We start from the raw sequence: 20,241 nt of genomic DNA on the forward strand, positions 1-20,241 counted from the left end.
CCTTAAAATCAAGAAGTTATGATTTTTATACAAACTATTTTAAAGGTTTCTGGAAGTTTAGTTATATTTTTTCTCTCTACAAGGTCCGCATCATTGGCTGTATGGGGCTGAGATGAACTGGCTTTACAGAGAGCAAGGGTTACAGAAATGCTGCCAAGTAAAAAAAAAGTAAATTGCAAACATTTCTAACATAATTTTGTCCTGTGAAATGTGGCATATGCAGAATACATGATGGCGTGGAAGGAAGGCTTTATTAGCACACATTTGGGATGACCTGTATAATTCAGTTTTGGCAAAGCCAGTTCATGCCAATAAAATCTCTACTCTTCCCTACATAATCATCTATTCTGTATGCCACATATTTAATGTAAGGGTCTGTCATAAACAGATAGCTAAGGGTTAATGTTTCTTTTACCTGTAAAGGGTTAACAAAGGGAACCAAACACCTGACCAGAGGACAATCGATGTAGATACAGCTGATGTGCCGCGAGCTGTCAGGGAGGATTCTTGGTGTGTGTCCTTTTGTCTGTGTCTGCTAGTTCTCTCTCGCGTCTGAGAGTGATCTGCTCTACTCCAGACTTTCTACTTGTTTCGCGCGTTTGTAAGTCAGTTATAGACAATATAGTTTTATATTGTTTTTGATTTACAGGGTGTAGTTTGCTGGAATGTTTTATGGTATTTCTGATTTGGATAGGCTGTTTATTCATTTTCTTTTAAGCCTTAACCCTGTATATTGTCACCTTATACAAGAGCGATTTTTCTCCTCTTATTTAGATCTCTTTTAAAAACGTTAATTTTTTCTCTGATCGAGATATCCGATTGATGTGAAAGTGCTGTTGTGTGAAGGTTACTTAAGCTTGTTTGTATGCCTCCTGGTGAGGGAAAAACCCTATCTCTCGTGTGTTTGGTTTTCAGAATTGAAGCAGGCTAATCGTCCGTAGGTTACCCGGGCGGAAATCTGGAGGAGTAAAGAGGGGTAAGGGAGTGGTTAGTCCCTTTGTTGTGAGCTCAGGCTTCTGAGTCGTGGGGTCCCCAGGAAGGTTATTGGGGATACCGAGAGTGATCATGACACTGGATTTCTGCTGTGGAGCGCTATCAGATCCAAGCTGGTAATTAAACTTGGAGGGTTCATGCAGGCACCCACATTTTGGACGCTAAGGTTCAGAATTGGGACTTATGCTTTATGACAGGGTCTGATTCTCATCTCCCTGGAATGAGTCCTATACTACTGTAATTGCACGGTTTTAAATAAAGTTACTTTCAGTGTATACCACTATAAAGAGAGGAGGATCAGGTCTACAGATTGATCACAGAAATGCTTTTCTTGAAGTGCAGTGAGAGAGATTATGCTCACATGCCCATTGGTGGCTTTAGATGTATAAATATAAGTATGTGAAAACATGGCTTTTAGATGCATAGTTGTAACTAGGCAGTGACTCACCAAAGTCAGCTAATTTGAGCTCGCCCAGGCAACTGATGAGCAAGTTCTGGGGTTTCAGATCACGATGAAGAATGTGTTGTTGGTGGATATAAGCCAGGCCTTACAAAAGTTGGAACATGAAGAGCTAGAAAAAACAGGCAACAAACTTAAGCAGATTTGTGGGATTTTGCATCAGTATATTAACTCTGAATGTCAGGAAAACCCTTACAATGAAACAGTGCAAAAGGGAGGGAGGAATCAGTAAAAACTTTGTCAACCTGTTCAGCAATGGCACAGGCTGAGAAGGGGGACTGGAAAATTGCAACAGTAAAAATTATGGAATCTTTGATAGTTACATCAGCTGATAGTTATATGCTTCCTCCCAGTCTCCCTGATGCTTTCAGTGTGTTATACTGTGGCAGTGAAGGAGCTGTCACTCTTCATATCCTAAATGGGCATTTCTAAAGCTTTGCTTCCCTTTAGAATCTGACTATTTATTTTAGGAGCAAAGATTACGCAAGGCTTCCCAAAGCACAGACTCAACATCTGCAATGTCAGATGTCCTGGTATTGGTGTAAATCACTGAGGGAGACACCAGAGAGGAAAAATGAAGGCAGAGGAGGAAAAACAACAGAAGAAAAGAGGGAGAAGGAGAAGAAAAAAGATACAGAAGGGAAAAATAAAGACAGATTCTCACTACTCTGGCAGTGTAAAGTGATCTTAAAGTAAATGAGAATCAGGCCCAGAACAGGATCTGAAAAGCCATGAAGAATAGAAAACAATTCATTGCCTAAGTTATTAGCCTTCTCCAGAGGGGAAACACTTTTTATCTGAGACCTTTCCTGGAGACTAGGAAAAAAATGTGACATTCATGGTTAGCTTTTCTACTGGAAAAGAGGCAAACAAAAATCAATATATAATCATATTTTGCATTTTTATAGCATCTTCCATGTGAGATCTCAAAAATTGCTTTGCAAGGATGAAAGAAACAAGCCATATGACACCCTCCTGCAGGCTCATAGTAAATCACTTTGCTGTTTTCCAGTCTTCTTGTCAGTGAGGAACAAAAACATCTAAGGAGGGAAGCTGGCTGGTGTTTACTGATGCAAGTGCTAGTCAGGACACGTTACAGTTTTGTTTTTGTTTTTTAACAAGCCTTCCTGGTGGCATAGCACTTTTGCGATGCACCGACCCATCGTTTCCTGGAAGTGGAGACACCGAGCAGCTCCATTTTCAGGGGCAAGTGACAGTTGTCCACATGCTTCTGAGATCTCCCTTGTCAGTCAAGGTTGGCATTAATTTTGGAATTATAATGGGTGAGGGCTGAGCTCCACAAGCACAGCTACCTTAGGAATTCCATTCCAATTATTTTAAGTTTCCGTTCTGAATCGTAACCTTAATTAAAAAATATTAGGAGTAATTTGCTCATGCAGTGCTCTACAGGACAGTAGAAACTGCAGGATATGAACCTGCTTTTCCTACATTATTTTACTATACACTAAAAAATCTTCCTTTTTTTTAACAACCTAAGATTTGAATTTTGGTCCCCTTACAATTAGTGGCAAAACTCCTCTTTAGTTAATGGAACCATAATTCAGCCTTAAAACATTTCTGATATTTAACATTTATGTTACAGTCGTACTAAGTTGCCCTGACCAGGATCAGAGAATCATTGGGCTGAGTACTATATAAATGTAGGCATAGATGTGGTCTTTGCTCCAGAGAATTTGCAACCTGCCATTTTGTTTTAGAAGATTTAGAAGATTTTGTTAAAAGTAGAACAGTGCCAAAACCAAAACACTGGATCTTGGACATCTCTGAACTTTGAGAGTGTTTGAAATCTGAACAAGGATTCAGATAAGTCCTTGTTTTTAAGCAAGGCAAAAGATTTAGAGGGGGTTGACCATCTGAAAGGGTGTAGTTTAATAACTTTATTAATGATCTGGGAAAATGGGCGACCAGTAAAGTGGCAAAATCTGCAGATGACAGAATTATTTAAATTAGTCAAGATGGGAGAAGACTTTGAGGAACTTCAGAGGGGCCTAATAAAGCTAGGAGAGCATGACAAATGAAATTCATTGTTCACAGATGCAAAATGGGGCACAGTGGGAGGAGTTGTTTGAATTATGCATAAATGCTGGGTTCTAAATTAACTGAAACTACTCAGGAAAAAAGACCTGGAGGTTCATTGTGGACGTCTCAATGGAAACCGCTTTTCAGTGTGCAGTGGAGGTCAAAAAAAGAAATCAAAATGTGAGGATGTATAAGAAATGGGATAAAAGATACAGAAAATATTACAATGCTCTTCTATAAATTAATGATATACCCTCACCCTGTTCGCTTGTAGTCAACCTACCTCAGAAAGATATAGCAGAAATAAATGGGATCTAGAAAGCTTAGAGACATGAAGATAATTCCATATTAGGAGAGACAAATGGTTGAGTTTTGAGAAGAGACCAGCTAGTGGGGAGATGATAAAGTAATGAATTAAATAGAGATGGAACTCATTGCCACAAGATGTCGTTGAGGCCAAAAGCTGAAATCCTTCTTGAACAGTTAGAAAACTGGAGTGAGGACTTTTTCAGTCTTCAGTTGAAGAGTGAGTAGGGTTGAATCTTTAACAACTAGATCTTTTCTCCCAACTGTTTGTCAGGTATTTGAGATAAATAGATATTAGCAAAAGATTTAAGATGTTTTAAGCACTGCAGCATTTTACAATGACTCTCCATAATGGAATATAAACATACATTTCATGCTTTGAGGGATACTTGTCCCTTAAATAACTCACCATGACATTGTGAGCATGAAGTCCTCCAGGATGCTGGGCCATATACTGTGCCAGATCCGTGTGCTAAATAAGTGGAAGGGAGAAGGACAAAGCTGCAGGTGAATCAACTCTAGGGAAGACTGACTAGGTCACACTGTGAAGTCAAATCCACAGGTCTTTTTGCCAGGGGTACAACATACATACATATAGTGACCCTTTTGTGACTGAAGTGTAATATACAACACAGGCTGCAACGTTGTATTTTTTTTCATTCTGGAAAGAAACACTTCACTTAAGCCTTGATCCAGCATAGCACTTAAGCACATCCTTAAAGTTAAGCACATGCTTAAGTGATACATGAAATCAGGGCCCTGATCAGCATGTTGGCTCATCCTAACAGTTTAAGACCAGGGGCTACTAGTTGTCAGAATTCATCATAAAACTGAAAATAGAGGAAACCATAGCTCATGTATTTTGCTGCTTGTTTAAGGGGTCCTTTTTGTTGGTTTTTACCAAAACAGATGCTGAAATTAGGGCGCTTGTTGACTGAGATCCACAGTGAGAGAAACTGTGGCTCAACAGCACGGTTTTCATCACTTTATCATGGTAGCAATGAAGGAAATCAGTTTCTGCCAGTGTAGTGTAAATACGATGGGAGACCCTTCTTGAATGTGCCTGTCACTAAGGGGAGAAAGGAAGCAGGAAGAGCCAAGGCCATATAGATTGAAGTCAGATATCAAGAGTGAAAGAAATAATCACTGTAATGAAATTGTTCATAACATCTTCCTTTTCTAATGCTATGGAATATTAACATTCATTATACTATCACCAGGTCTCTTTTCAAACTAGCAAAAGAGCAACTCACCATGTACTCGAAGACAAATGTCAGTGTGTCCTTTGTCTGGATAATGTCGTGCAGGAGCACAATATTGGCATGTTTCAGACTCTTGAGAAGAGAAGCTAGTGAAACAGAAATGAAGCTATGATCTCAAGAGCTGCTTTTGGCAGTGGAAGTAGCATATTTATGGCTTGGGTTGTACATGGCTCCATCAATCAGGCTGTCTGGAAAAAGCGCTGGGACAGATACTCTGAAGCTGAGGGAGTTATATGTAAACTATGGCCTCATACACCAGTCTGACCCCTTGTGTACTGCAAGGGGGATTTCACCCTAAAGGAGGGCTGGCAAATTGTCACCACTTGTCCTCTCTCATGGTTTCTGAGAAGATTCACTGGTTCAGCACATTCTGTGACTTCCCAGGCTGCACATGGGAGGTGCCACCCAATTTTGGGGCAAGGCTGACTTTGTGCAGAAGAGGATTTGGAGTCACTTTCCAGAAGTGCAATATCAGGGAGTCTATGCTGATATCTATGCCAGTTTAAACTGGGTTAGATGATAGGCAGGATTTAGCCCGTTTCTGTTTTTGAAAACCATATTGGTTAATTCTCACACCTTAATGCTCCACAGAACTGTTCTCTGAGTGCCAAGAGTGCAGTTATTAAGTTAACAGTATCTCAACTGCATTTATATAACTTATATAACTTCAGAGCCACTGCAAGTATACAGCCCCCTAGACTCAACTCTCCCCCGTGGGCATGCTTTAGCATTTCTCACCTAGGATGGGCTCCAGCTGACAATTTCATGAAGGAAACTTCCCAACAGAATGTCTCTAGAATTTTGAATGGACATTAATTGCTAGAGAGATTAATATTTATTGCTTGCAATACAGTCTAGTCTAGGGAGCCCAGTCAGGATCAGGGTCCCATTGTGGTAGGCTCTGCACACACACATATTAACAGGCAATCTCTGCCTTAAAAAGAGCATTGACTCAACCAGCAGATTCACAAGCCACATGTGGTTCAAGCACTGTGCATTCCAACTTAGGGGAGGCATCACATGATGTCCCGACTAGAGCTGGACAACATTTTTTAGAAAAACCCTCTTTTCCTGAAAAATACAGATTTGGGTTGACTGATTGAAACATTTCATGAATTTGTGTTGAATTCACCAAATTGTTTACATAAAAAAAAAACAAGTTGAAACATTTTTTAAATAAAACATTTTACATTTTTATTTGAGACACGTTTTTAATTCAAATTTTACTTCAGTTTTATTTTTTTAAAAGGTAAACAACCCCATAAAATTAATCTAAATGTTTTGTTCAAACCTAAACAATTTTATTTTATTTTTATACTTTTTGGGTTTGCTGAAAAATTCAATTGATGTGGCCACTGAACCAAAAAGTTGGTTATGCACAGCTCTCATCCTGACACTGCAGTGGTTCGCTCCACGGGTAAAAATACCAATTTAAAATGAAACACAGACAGATTAAATCTTTATGTTGGTAGCCAATTTAGGTAAGTGAAAATGTTTGGTTCATGGCTGTAGTTCTTCCTGTAACTTGTGCTGATGACTGCATTACCGACTATTACAAACCAAGCTTGTTACACTCATCTTTGCATTCTGAGGTCTAGATTGCCTGGCACAGCAGAGACGGGCTGGCAGGAAGAGATTGCACAAAGTCTCAGCACTTTGTGCCTTGCTTAGGGGATAGTCCCAATCAGGGAACGTCTACATTGCAATAAAAACTTGCGGCTGGCCTGTACCAGCTGACTTGGGCTAAGGGACTGTTTAATTGCAGTCAGGGGCAGCTCCAGGCCCCAGCACACCAAGCACGTGCTTGGGGCGGCATGCTGCAGGGGGCAGTCTGCCGATCGCCAGGAGGGCGGCAGGCAGGCAGCCTTCGGCGGCATGCCTGTGGAGGGTCTGTTGGTTCTGCGGCTCCGGTGGACCTCCCACAGGCGTGCCTGCGGAGGGTCCGCTGGTCCCACGGCTTCGGTGGAGCTGCGGGACCAGCGGACCCTCCGCAGGGACGCCTGCGGGAGGTCCACCGGAGCCGCGGGACTGGCGACGGGCAGAGCGCCCCCTGCAGCATGCCATCGTGCTTGAGGCGGCAAAATGTCTAGAGCCACCCCTGATTGCAGTGTCGATGTCTGGCTCAGGCTGGAGCCTGGGCTCTAGGATCCTGCGAGCTTGGACTTTAGGCCTTGGTCAAATGTCTGCACCGCAATTAAGCAGCTCCTTAGTCTGAGCCCTGTGACCCAAGTCAGCTGGCACAGGCCAGCCACAGGTTTGTAACTGCAGTGTAATTGAAGAGGCCTTGCTCTGCCTGAGGCTTGAGACAATAATAGCTTTCTCAATGGAGAGGGAGGAGAAAGGATTAAGCAGAGCCTGCTGGCCCTCAGATTCCTGGTGCTCCAAAGATTTTGAGTCCAATTCTTGCACTCAAATTGTGCTCAGTCCAGGACACCAGGAGGTTGGTAAAAGCAGCCTTTTGAAACCCCCTGATTCCAAGGCTGTCCAGGGCAGGGTTAGTCAAGCCCTTGACATAAGACAGCAGCCTCAGGGCCTCTCTAAAAATTATATCTGTCTGCCTATGGACCGAATAAAGATACTTCAGCCATATCCCTTACTTATGCCATGGAGAGGAGAGACATAATGCAACTACATTGGTTTTATGCTACCCAGAGATTCCTCTGTCATGGAGGAATTCCCAGCTGGCCAGATCCTGTGGGTTTCCTGCCATTTTGTACCATTGGAGCAGCACAAAGTATCTGTAGTGAAATGAAGAATCAAGACTATTGTGTCCTGAGTTGGACATAGTGCCTCTTAGAGGTCTCAGTGCTCTTCAGCTGGTGCATCTCAGCATCCCTCAACTATAGCATTACAGCCATAATTGAGCCTTAAGTATATTTAATCCTTCTGAGGCACTCTGAGATAAATTACTCCTTTGGCTGTTAAGTGTTTAGTGCCACTCCTTCAAAGTAACATAGAGTACAACATGTTAATAAATCTAAAGCTTTGTTTAATGACACTTGAACTATTGACTTACATTGTAAATTTAAGATGTCAGATGTCACAAAGCTCAACACAGCACAAAAGAACTATTTAAAATAGACCCTTCTTAGGAACTTTCTAGCTTTATCTGAGTGAATGGAAGTTAAAGGCTCTTGGCATTTCAATTAAAGCACCTCAGTTAAGCAGCTCACCCTAAAATTAGGGCAACCTGATCTTTTGAGCAAAGAACTAGCACCAGAGTTCTAAGCAGGTAAATGTTGAAGGGATTCTCTTCTAAAGTGTATTGTACTGGTAAGTTCTTGTAGTTAAGTAGATCAGCCAATGGTCCTACTTTGAGTGTCAGTGGCCCTATAAGATGAGCTTCCCTGCAAATAGGGGAAGGCCAGTATCCCTCTTTGCTTTCACCCAGAATTGAGGTAAAGTATCCACACCAATTCTGATCTCATTTACATTGGTGTAAACCTGAAGCAGCTCCACTGACTTCTCTGCAGCTACTCTGGATTTAGACTGGTGTAACTGAGATCAGAGGTTGGATCTCCTTCTCTGTTCTAGGGTTGGCCTATGAGTGTGGGCCATCTGGTCTCCCCCTGTATACCACTATTGTGAGCATTGGCAAAATCAGCCCCAGCTTTGAAGTGCAATACTCAGTGGAACTATAAAAATGGAGTATCATGACCCCTTCCATTTATAGATCTTACTTATAGTAGACAACAGACTGGCAGAAAGGTTGCATATTTCTACGTCTGTTCTCCTCAGTATAAAAAAGACCCTGGATTATATTTCCTTTGGGATCTGATAGCATACTAAAAAAGAAGCCTTAATGGTAGATTAAACAGGCAGTATGGGAAGTTATGTTTGTAGGTGCATCTAAAGCTGTAAGACAAAAAAATCAGGAACTTAAGCAAAGACATAAAGGAAACAAATCAAGAAAGCTGCAGATATTTAGTCCAGTGCTCTGTGAGGTCTCATGCTGAGAAACATTTCATGCCATGTTGAAATGGTGCATTTTCCCAAAAGTCAGCTGTATCTAAAAATTCCATCAGACTGGAATTTCTAATGCTCCTGATATCAGCAGCCATTAATATGATAATCTATTACATACAAAATGCCATGTTAAAAGAGCATCAAGGTTGGAAAGCCCTTGTTCATATGCATAACAAAATCCTTAATTATATGATCACATGCTATTTTTTCCCCACAGGCAGCCTTATCTAGTGGTTAGAGCATGGCTTTGATTGTCAAGAGACTTAAGTTGTAGTCCAGTTTCTGACACTAACTTCTTGTGTAGCTTTGGGTAAATTACTCAGTCTCATTCTGCCTCTGTTTCCCAGATGTAAAATGCTTAGTAATAATACTCACCCTTTATATAAATCACTTGGGATCTTCATCAAAAGTATTACTGTATTATTAAAGAATCACTGTCAACTCTTATATCTTTATTGCCGTGGACATTTTCAATTATCTACAATTCTTATTATTTATTATTTGTATTCTTGTAGCACTTACACGTTCCAATTTATGCTAGGCACTGTTCAAACACAGTAAGAGATGGTGTCTGCCCTGAAAAGCTTGCAGTCAAAATCTAAAGACAGATAAAGGATGCAAGAAAGGAAGTGTTATTATCCATATTTTGCAGATGGAAACCTGAGGCTGAGAGATTAGGTGATTAAGTGACACACAAATCAAACCCAGATGTCTAGAGTCCTAATCCAGTGCCTTAATCACAAAACCAAACTTCCGCTTGTTCCTAAACCCACCAATGGCAAACAGAATTACATAAATGCTCATAATAAAGTGTAAGCAGAAGAGCAGAGCAGATAAGAAAATAAGAGAAAATGGAGGTTTTAAATTAAAATACATGTTGTTGAAAAATGATATTCCCACTCTCCCTTCAGTGTTTGGATTGACTACGTGTCTTACCCTCTCAGATGGCGGTAAAAGGCACTCCTTCCTCTGTCTCCAGCCTGATTACTTTCAATGCCACCAACTGGCCATTTATTCTAAAGGGTTGGAGTGAAAGGACATAAATGGACTCAGAAGGTGCCCATCAGTGCCTAACATGCCAACTAATGCTAACTGCTTGGGACTATTCTGTGCTTTTCTAATAAGGCCTTTAAAGGCTCAGTCCCAAACTCTGCCAAGGTCATATTCAGCACAACTGTGAAGGGGCAGCAAAGGTGATTGGCTCCTCTGATCCTGGACAGATTGCTGCCATTTGGGCACTGGCACAAATTTGAGTTGGCTAAAACAGTCTGCTAAGAACCATTCTGTTGGCTGAGTGTCAGTGGAATGTATTATACTTCCACTCTGCCCTCTTCACATGCCAAAACACACCCTCCTTGCCTCCAGGGAGCCCACCACGATGAAGACTTAACAAGCTCCACACCATCCGAGGATTCTACTTTGCCAGGTGTCATAAATAGATAGCTAAGGGTTAATGTTTCTTTTATCTGTAAAGGGTTAACAAAGGGAACCAAACACCTGACCAGAGGACCAATGAGGAAACCGGATTTTTTAAAAGTCAGGGAGGGAATTTTTGGGGTCTGAGTCTTTTGTCTGTCTCTCAGCTATGATAAGGTTCTTTCTATCTTCTAATCTTCTGTTTCCAAATTGTAAGTACAGGTAGAAAAAAAAAAATAACCCCCACAGGATAATTTTTTTCTTTTTCCCCTAGGCTTTTATGTTGTTTTGGTTGTATTTACATGTGTGTAGCTTGCTGGAATGTTTCAATATGGATATCTTTTTTGAATCAGACTGTTTATCATATTTTTCTTATAAGCAATAGCCTGTATTGTCACTTGATGCAGAGAATTATAGTCTTATGTCTTTTCTTTCTTATATAGTTTTCTTTTTAAGACTTGTTTGAGTATTTTCTCTCTGGGTAGGTTAAGGAACGAAGGGAAAGGGAATTCTCTTTTGTGTTAGATCTACGGAGGGTAAGCTCTGCAGCACCAGGGAATTGGTGGAGGGGGAAGAGACAGAATCATTTCTGTTTCCTTGTATTTGGGTTGTCTCTTTGTGGAATAGAGGAGACATGCTTCTTGGTATTGTGATGTAAAGAGATTGCTCAGTACTCTCAGGTTAGCCCAGAGAGGAAAGTCTGGGTGGGAGAAAGAGGGGAAGGAAGTGGTTATTTCCCTTTTGTTGTGACACTCAGAGTCTCGGGTCTCTCCAGGGAAGGTTTTGGGAGACCAGAGGGAGCCAAAACTCTGGAATTTTGGATGTGGCAGCGAGATCAAAGCTAAGCTGGTAATTAAGCTTAGAGGGTTCATGCAGGCACCCAGATTTTGGACGCTAAGGTCCAGATTTGGAAAGATGCTTATGATGATGAGTGGCTAGCGGTGGAAGTAAGAATCCAGAAGCCAGTAGGATATTATTTTTCTTTTTCTCTGCTAAGGGCTTTTAGCAGAGAGAAAGGGTTTGGTTTTAAAAGTAGCCAGAGAGAAATTATTTTTCTGCTGCTTTGGTGGCTTGATTTTTAAGCAAGGAGCCCTTAAGGTGACATTAAGGGTCTTTGTTTAAACAATAGCACTCCCATTGGGAGTCAAGTATCCCCAGCAAACACACACAGGTAAATAAACTGGTTTGACTTGTTAATTTGCATGTCAAAGGTTAGCTAGAAGAGAAGTTAAACAAAAGGAGTTGCTAGGCAGAACTCCAGGAGACAACAGAGAGCTAGCAGTTCAGACAGAAACCACCAGAGGGCACCCCAACACAAGAAAACAAGAACCATGACTACCACACACGAGGCCTGAACAGGAGCTAGCAAGACTGGAGGCAGAGGCACAAATCAGAAACGCAGAGCACAAGCGAGACATGGAAAACAAACTACAAGAACTAGAAATAAAGAAAAGAGGATGGGCTGAGAGAAAGAGAAGAGAGGCCAGCCACAGGAGAGAGCTGGAGATAAAGAGGAAGCCTACAAAAGAGAACAAGCAGCCAAAGATGCAGCCCACCAACGAGAGATGGAAAAACACCAATGAGAGATGGAAAAACACCAACGAGAGATGGAAAACAGAGGGAGGCCCACCGGCAGGCCCTGGAATTAGAACAGGCTAAGCAACAGAACCCAACCCATCTAACCACCCGTCGCCAGTTGTTGTTCAAGCCGCACAAGAAATTTCCCAACTACAAGGCAGGTGATGACACTGAGGCCTTCTTAGAAAATGTTGAAAGAGCCTGTATTGGGTACAGCATCCCTGTAGACCAGTACATGCTAGAGCTGAGGTCACACTCAGTGGACCCTTAGCAGAAGTGGCGGCTGAAATGCCAAGGACCAATGAACGATAATAAACTGTTTCAAACCAAAGGCAGATACAGAATGGGGATAACCCGGATCATGCCCGTCGCGTTTCAGAACCCAAAAGTGGAAACCAGATGGGTCATTTCCAAACACGCCTACTACGTTGGAAGAATATAAGGCCTGGATATCAGAAACAATGTTCAATCCATTGACGAACTTGCACTCCTCATACAATGTAGCAGTTCTTGGATGGTGTTCCTGAGGACATAACACGGTACATACAAGATGGAAAACCCAAAAATCTCACCGAGTGGGGGAGATTGGACCAAATGGATGGAAGTGGCAGAAAGCAAGAAAGCTACTGTAAAGGGGAATGAAAACCCAGGGGGCACACCGACAATAAACCTACAACCGAGGGCAACCCAAAACCCACCTACAACCCAAGGAAGCACAGACACCCTATTCTTCACCTCATCGGTCTCCAGTAACTCACCTCGACCCAGTGACCCGTCAGCTGGAAGGATGCTATAAGTGTAATGAACTGGACATATAAAGGCCAACTGCCCAAAGAACACCACCCGGTGCAAGTCATTACATTACCATCAACACCAAAGATCCCCAGGCCCAGATACCTCTCAAATCCCCTTGGAGCTAAGGGAAATTTGAGAGTGGGCGGAAAGAAGGTTACCGCGTGGAGAGATATGGGGGCACAAGTGTCAGCTATTCACCAATCCTTCGTGGATCCCAAACTCATCAACCCAAAGGCCAAAGTGACCATTTACCCCTTCATGTCACAAGCTGTAGACTTGCCTACAGCTGAACTGCCTGTCCAGTACAAAGGCTGTCAGGAAGTTGGACTTTTGCAGTCTATGACAATTATTCCATCCCCATGCTACTGGGGGAAGACTTGACCAACCAGGTGAAGCAGGCCAAGAGAGTGGGAATGGTTACACGCAGCCAAACCAGGCAAGCTTCCAGACCCATTCCTGTTCCTGAGCCGTCCACAGAAGCCCCGTCTGTGTTACCCGAGACCCAGACAGAGGTAGTGGACCTGGATCCCCTGCCAATGGCTGAACCAGCCACAGCAACTCCAGTCCCAGGCCGGAACTGGAACAGCAACCAGCACCAGCACCAGCAATTGCAACCACATCTTCAACCACAACGCCGGAGGGGGCCAGCGAGCCTGAACTGGCAGAGCAACAGACAACCGTACCGAAGAGGCTCAGCCAGAGCCTGAAATACCCCCAGATGCACCAGTGGAGAGCGGTTCACCGGCAATGGAAACAACCCCATCACCTACATCGCTTCAGAGGGACCAAGCCCAAGTCCACCGTCTGAGGAAGAAACTGGTGTCCCCAGCCTCAAGGGAACAGTTCCAGACTGAGCAGGAAGCAGATGACAGCCTTCAGAAGCCTGGGCGGCGCACGGAGCGCCCCACCGCCTCTCAGCTCTTCTAACCGATCCCGGTTTGTTATAGACCAAGGACTTTTATACAAGGAAATTCTTTCTGGTGGACACCAGGAAGAATGGCAGCCACACAAACGGTGGTGGTTCCAACTAAGTACCGGGGAAGCTCTTAAGCTTAGCCATGATCATCCCAGTGGCCATGCTGGGGTGAACAGAACCAAAGACAGGTTGGGGAAGTCCTTCCACTGGGAGGGGATGGGCAAGGAAGTTGCCCAGTATGTCCGGTCTTGTGAAGTGTGCCAAAGAGTGGGAAGCCCCAAGATCTGGTCAAGGCCCCTCTCCAGCCACTCCCCATAATTGAGGTCCCATTTCAGCGAGTAGCTGTGGATATTCTGGTCCTTTCCCAAGAAGACGCCCAGAGGAAAGCAGTACATACTGACTTTCATGGACTTTGCTACCCGATGGCCGGAAACAGTAGCTCTAGGCAACACCAGCCAGGGGAATCCAAAGCACCTCCTTTGGAACACCTTTAAGATGACTTTGCACAGGTCTGAGAGGGCAAAGCGCCCTTCATCTTAACAAATAACTTCTCTGAGAAACTTAATGGGGCTCACCAGTGTGCGTAATATCCCACTAAAGGGAAAACAAAACCTTTTATTTGCTCCTCTCTCATTTTGAATATTCAGAATCTTCTAATTTCAAATTCAGTCCTGGGAAACTCCACTAGTTTCAGTGGACTAAATAAATGGCAAAATCGCAGGAAGCTCCCTCTGGAACCTGCTCACCTGCTAATCCCCTTGTAAACTGTAGAGTAAGAACCTTCGCACAGCTTCTCCAGATTCAGGTAGGATGAAACCGTTCCAAACGGGAGGCCCTGTCTCTGCTTAGATAAGGAAAAGGCATTTTTTAAGATCCTTTTGTCCCCCCAGCAAAAACAGAGGCTATTTGCATGAAGTCTATTCTGCCCACAATGCTTGGTAATTACACTGTGATTCATAGCTAATAACCATCTCTGGATAAACATCTTACAATGGCTGTATACATACTGCACACTCACCCACTGGAATCTCTTCACAAAATCTGTCTCCTGGGAAGGATTGTTGTTACTCCGTGGTCTCTTCCTCCCAGACTTTTGTAGCTGGAGTGTTTGGAACCACTGGAGTGAATTCATGGGATGTGGCACTCTGTTCAGATCTAGTAACTGGGAGGGGGGAAGCAAACTAAATCAAAGACAAATTCCTCCTACTTATTCATGATTTTCTCTCTTTTCTCCTCAATTTCTCTGATTTTCAGCTCTTGTTTTCTTTTCCATCTCCTTTCCCACACTCATGTGTCAGTTCTCTAAGTAACCATAATGGGAGCAACTGTTTAAATGCTACAGCTTTTGTATATGGTATAGCTTGTGAAGCTGATATTTAAGAATGAATCAATAACTGGGCTGATTTACCCTTCTATTTTGGTTGTAATCTGTTTGGGGTGGGGACTGCAAACCAAATTCAGAAGAGACGTTTACAGAAGTCCAAATTTACACCTTCTTCTGCTTCCTTCCCCCACAATTACCCTTCATACTGGGACTCTCTTACTACTATGTAACTGACACATTTTTATACATCATTTCTGAACTTGACCCATTGTCTTTTTATTGCTGTAAAACACCATGCAAAGTTATGGTGATATGTCAGCATTAAATAAAAATAATAATTAATGGTGTGCATCCTCCAAACACAGGTAGCACAACTGCACTGGAGTTGGGATGCCTGTATACTATTTAATCCAGATGTAACAGGATTTATTATCCACAGCAGGGTGCCTCCTTTAGCAAGATGTAAATCTTTGGCTCCCCTTCCTGGCTTGCACAGAGATAGCTGGAGTGGGGCTTCTCTGAAAACATCAGATCTAGGGAATTCTTCATAAGCTAAAGCATGGGGCGATTATAATTCTTCTCAGCAGGGAATCCACAAGACTAGAGCTGAGATAGCTAAAAGTCCTCTGTGTGGTTTCAATGGAAAGTTTGACCCTTAGTGGATTAGAAAAAACGGCAGACATTTCAGACTTCCAAGCAGAATGGAAGACTGAGCTCCTTCATTTCTCTCTCTGCTAAAACGCTGGCTGGGGTACTGAATACCTCCATCATAGACTCCACTTCCACGGACTGGGTACTCTGGCTGCGTTGAGAGCCCTGTCTCTCTGAACAGCAACAGCATGATCCAGGTTTGAGAGCATTTACACACAGCGCTTCCCGCATGTTCTCCTGAGTTCAGTAAAAAAATATTATCTCAATTTCTTTCTTTCGACTCTCTGCTCCTCTGTTGCTAGAAGCGTGTTATGCCAGAGTGTTCATATGACTCACATGAGGTCTGTGCCTCAAGTAGTCTCATGATTTCAGTAGTTTTTCTCCATCAGCCCAACACCCAATGGGTCAAATTCATCCCTGGTGTAGCTCCATTGATTTCAGTTAATTTGGCCCAATAGCTTCTAAAAACTGCCAATATTTATGTACAAACTCAATGGGAAAAGAAAATCTCTGTTAATTCAATATTGTTTTAATTAAGTAATTCAGTGTGATTTACCGAGTAATTAAATGTACTGGTTCCCCCAGCAACAGAGGCTTGGTTTGCTTGTACATACATAATAGCTTGTATTAATTATAGTGCATGCTGTTAGGTTTTATGCCATTTTATATGTACAGTGTGGGTGAGCTATGGTTTCTGCAGAAACTGTACATTTGAATTTCCTCACTTCTGTGCATTTAAATTCTTAGCTATCACGTAATAATAGCGTAAGCTTTGGGCACTGCATGTCCTTGTTTGTTTATTTTTTTGAAGGACAGAGCGAGCTGTGGTTGATGTAATATATTCTGGACTAAGAGCACAAAGTGGCTTTAGCAGAGTGATGAATCCAGCCCAGAACATATCCCATCAATTGTACATTGCATAATCAGTGCAAAGTGGCCTTAAACTGGCTAGAGATAGGGTGAAGAATCTCCCCCTTTCATGGGAACCTTCTGCCAGTGGAAGTGGCTCTGCTGCCTCTTGAGCCAACTTTCCCCCTTCAACCCAGTATAAGGGGTGGGAAGAGACATGTCCTGAGTGTCCTGGGGGCAGAAGTTATGGCACGCGGAAAGCAGGTATCTCATTTACATGGACTTCGCTTCTCAATCCAACCCAAGCAGTTTCCCAGTTAACAATCTATAGCCACTATTGAACATCCTGTTTCTTGAGCATTTATCTCCTTTCTCTGGATCCTCTGACTCTTGTTGCTCCATTAGGATCCTAAGTGTGTCTATTTGAGTCAGAACTTGTCTAGGTTAGGGAAATTAGAGGTACACTTGTACAAACCCCAGTGAATGGAAACTGCCTTTTAAAATACATTTAAGCATAAATACCAATGAAAGATGTAATTTTTGATAGATAGATTAGATTAGTTTAGATTTATTTTTCCGTGACACATCTCATACTACATCACAGGAAAAAAATCACTTAGTTATAACAAAAGAATGTCACTTCTTCCAGCTAGCTGAAGCAGCGAAACAAACAAAGCATCACAATAGGTCTATACTTCAGAGCACTGAATAAAAATGGAGTGTTCAGCCCACGTAGCAGAGGTGGACTCTCTAATTTACTGTTATAATGATTACTGTGAGGGAAGGTGAGAACAAATACCGGACTCCAACTGCTGCATGATGGGACCTCAGTATCTAAAGAAATGCTGCAAGGTAATAGAAAAGACGTTCTTATCACTACATAAATAATTACACAGAAGAACACATTATTTTAGAAACATTAAAGTGTTTTAAATATAATTTTTTTAAAAAAAGGAAACAAAGAATGGCCTTGCAATTAATGCCCTGGACTGGGACTTTGGAAATTTGCTGCCATTGACTTCCTTAGCAAAACTCCCATTGACTTCAGTAGAATAGGATCAACCCCACTGGGTTACTTACTAGACCGTCCACAGACTTCCTGTGCAGGCTTTATTATTTGTTTGTTTCTTCAAAAATTTAAATGCATCAATAGGTGCCTAACTGGTGATCTGGGTGCCTATCTCTCAGTCGTGGGCTTGCACAAATCACTTAACCTCTCCATTCTTCAGTTTCCTTATCTTCTAAGTGTTCCTGAGGCTGCACTTCAGTTTAAGTATAGTTCTTTAATAGTTCTCTTGGAGAGAGTGGGTTTGGGGTTTTCAGCTATAGTCTGGTACTGTAGTTCATAGACAGCTATCTTTGCGAGTTTAATTTTCCCACCAAGCCAGAGTAGGCTGTTTAGCCACTTTTAAAGCCATCTAGACTTTGTAATAGCAGCCGTTGCTGCTAATGGATACCGTGTGGTTTGATTTCAAGAAGATTTTCATTGTCTTAGTAATGCCGAAGGTTTAACGAGTTTATGTTAGATCATAGGTTCTAATATTTCCTAAAAACTGTATTCTGTGTGCATGCTACACACACACACACACACTCAGTTCTTTCTGTAATTCTAAGCACCATGCTATATCTATTGTAGTAAAGTGACTATTAATTTACCATTATGGCTCATTATTATGCACTTGAAGCTGGTAAGACTTGTTAGTTATTTCCTTGGTGATAGGGTCCCTGCACCGTGGTGTAGCAGGCTGCAGTCAAACTGTCTAACATATAATGAAGTTCTGTGGTGCCTCGAGCAAAACTCGAGCACATGTACCGGGAGTATTACTACCAGTCTTATTTTTGCCTTTTGATGTTTGGTGTAATTTGGTGTTTTTGAAATTATTCTGCAGTTCATTGGTTTTGGCATGGCACTGGCATGCATCCTAGCAATACCTCTTAATTTGATCTACAAGCCAGTGGTCTATTTTTGCATTCTGGTGATTACTGGAAAGATAAGACTGAACTTTCCCCAGAAGGCAAGGAAATCCAGGATATCCTGACAGGACCATGTGAAAGCATGAGGAAGGTGAGTATAAGGGACTCAGGGTCTGTGAATTTGCCACAAGCTGGAGTCATAAGCCGGTTTGCTTAGGTGTGTGCCAGCATTCAAATACAGGGGGACATCTGGTCAAGATGGCCCCAAAGCAGTGCAGGTAACAGGTAACCAGACAGGTCAATCCAGATGTGAAGCAATGAAGTGTGGGATTGCAATGGAAGGACTACCTAAAGTGGTATAATTAATTTGAAATAGGGCTGCGTACGCATTAACCTTATAGCAGTATAACTCATTCAAAAATCTGTTGCTTTCAAAATGGAGTAATTATATATATAGATAGATAGATAGATATAGATATATAGATATATATAGCAGGATAAGATGTAAAATAAGGTAGAAAAAGATCATTTGTGTGCAGATGCAGGTACTTATGCCAAAAAAACTAAAGATATATTAAAAAATCTTTCATATGTAGACAAAGCCCTACAGCAGACTCTTGTTGATTTTATGTAATGTTTAAATAAAAATAATTTTGTTGTTAAGTACAGGCTGGCAATGCCTTACTAAGAACAACACACTGTTTGTAAATAGTAGCTTTCAGTTTCCTCCTCTAACTTACTTGTTATACTTTCCTACCTCCTTGTTTTCAGTCATAGCCCCTAACCAATTAACTCTATAAACATAATAATTATCTTGTCATTGGACATGCCAGTGGACTCTCACATAAGAGGCTGTGATAATTTATGAGAGGATTGATTCAGAGGAAAAGGAGTCAAGTCATCTGGTCTCTGTTCTCAGGTATGCCACTAACTTGTTGTGTGAGCTTGGATAAGTTTCTTAACCTCTTTGTACATCAGTTTCTCCAGTAATAACACTTGCTACTATGCAGGGGTATTATGAAGCGTAATGTTTATACAGTGCTTAGAGAGCTTTAGGTGAAAGATGCCATAGAAGTACAAAGTATCCCTGTATTAAGGATGTTCTGTGAGTTGAGGAAGGATTAGATCTTTTATCGTATTTTGAAGGCTTCAGAGTAAAACACAGTATTGTTTCAACATGTTCAAAAAACATGTCAGGCCCCCATATCATGAGATTAGTTTAAAAATCATGACATGAGTTAAAGATTTATAAATATTGGATTATTTTCATTTGCCTTCTAGTTTTGAGCCTTTATGAACTTTTATCACATTTTGAAACTTTTCTTGGCACTCCTGAGAGCTAGAAACTTACTTTTTTTTTTAAATGAAAGCTCAGAAACACTCTAGTCACATGACTCCTGGAGCTGGGACTTTAAGAATAAAACCAAATTTCATGAGAGTCACAATAAAATTGTAAGAGTTGGTAATACTGAAAATATAACTTCTTGGTTCTCCTTTGACACACTGCAAATCATAGAAATAAGGTAGGTGAGAGATATAAATTTCAATAACAATAATAATATGAAAAAAATGGTCATGACTTTGCTTCTTAGCATTTATTATATGATGTAACATATCCAGTTAAATTTTACTTTACATTCTTTACTTTTCCTGTACCTTCTCATGGTTTATATGGTAATAAATTGGAAGTGTGTATGTGCAACACTGCCCTCTCCTGGATGAGTTCAGAAATGATCCACTGTGTGTCTGCTATTACTTACCAGCAATTCTG

General features: G+C 41.7%; 1 protein-coding gene across 1 annotated transcript in view; it reads right to left on the reverse strand.

The window, feature by feature from the left end:
• Nucleotides 1-15,938, reverse strand: part of CDK15 (cyclin dependent kinase 15) — an 84,150-nt gene extending 68,212 nt beyond the window's left edge. Inside the window, 7 exon segments of the mRNA XM_032799435.1 lie at nt 1,442-1,565; nt 4,209-4,271; nt 5,053-5,147; nt 9,964-10,043; nt 14,479-14,576; nt 14,751-14,894; nt 15,819-15,938. Of these exon segments, the coding sequence (XP_032655326.1) occupies nt 1,442-1,565; nt 4,209-4,271; nt 5,053-5,147; nt 9,964-10,043; nt 14,479-14,576; nt 14,751-14,894; nt 15,819-15,938 (724 nt within the window).
• Nucleotides 15,939-20,241: the final 4,303 nt, after the last annotated feature.

Source organism: Chelonoidis abingdonii, chromosome 10, assembly GCF_003597395.2.
Source record: "Chelonoidis abingdonii isolate Lonesome George chromosome 10, CheloAbing_2.0, whole genome shotgun sequence".
In the NCBI taxonomy this organism is placed as follows: domain Eukaryota; kingdom Metazoa; phylum Chordata; order Testudines; family Testudinidae; genus Chelonoidis; species Chelonoidis abingdonii.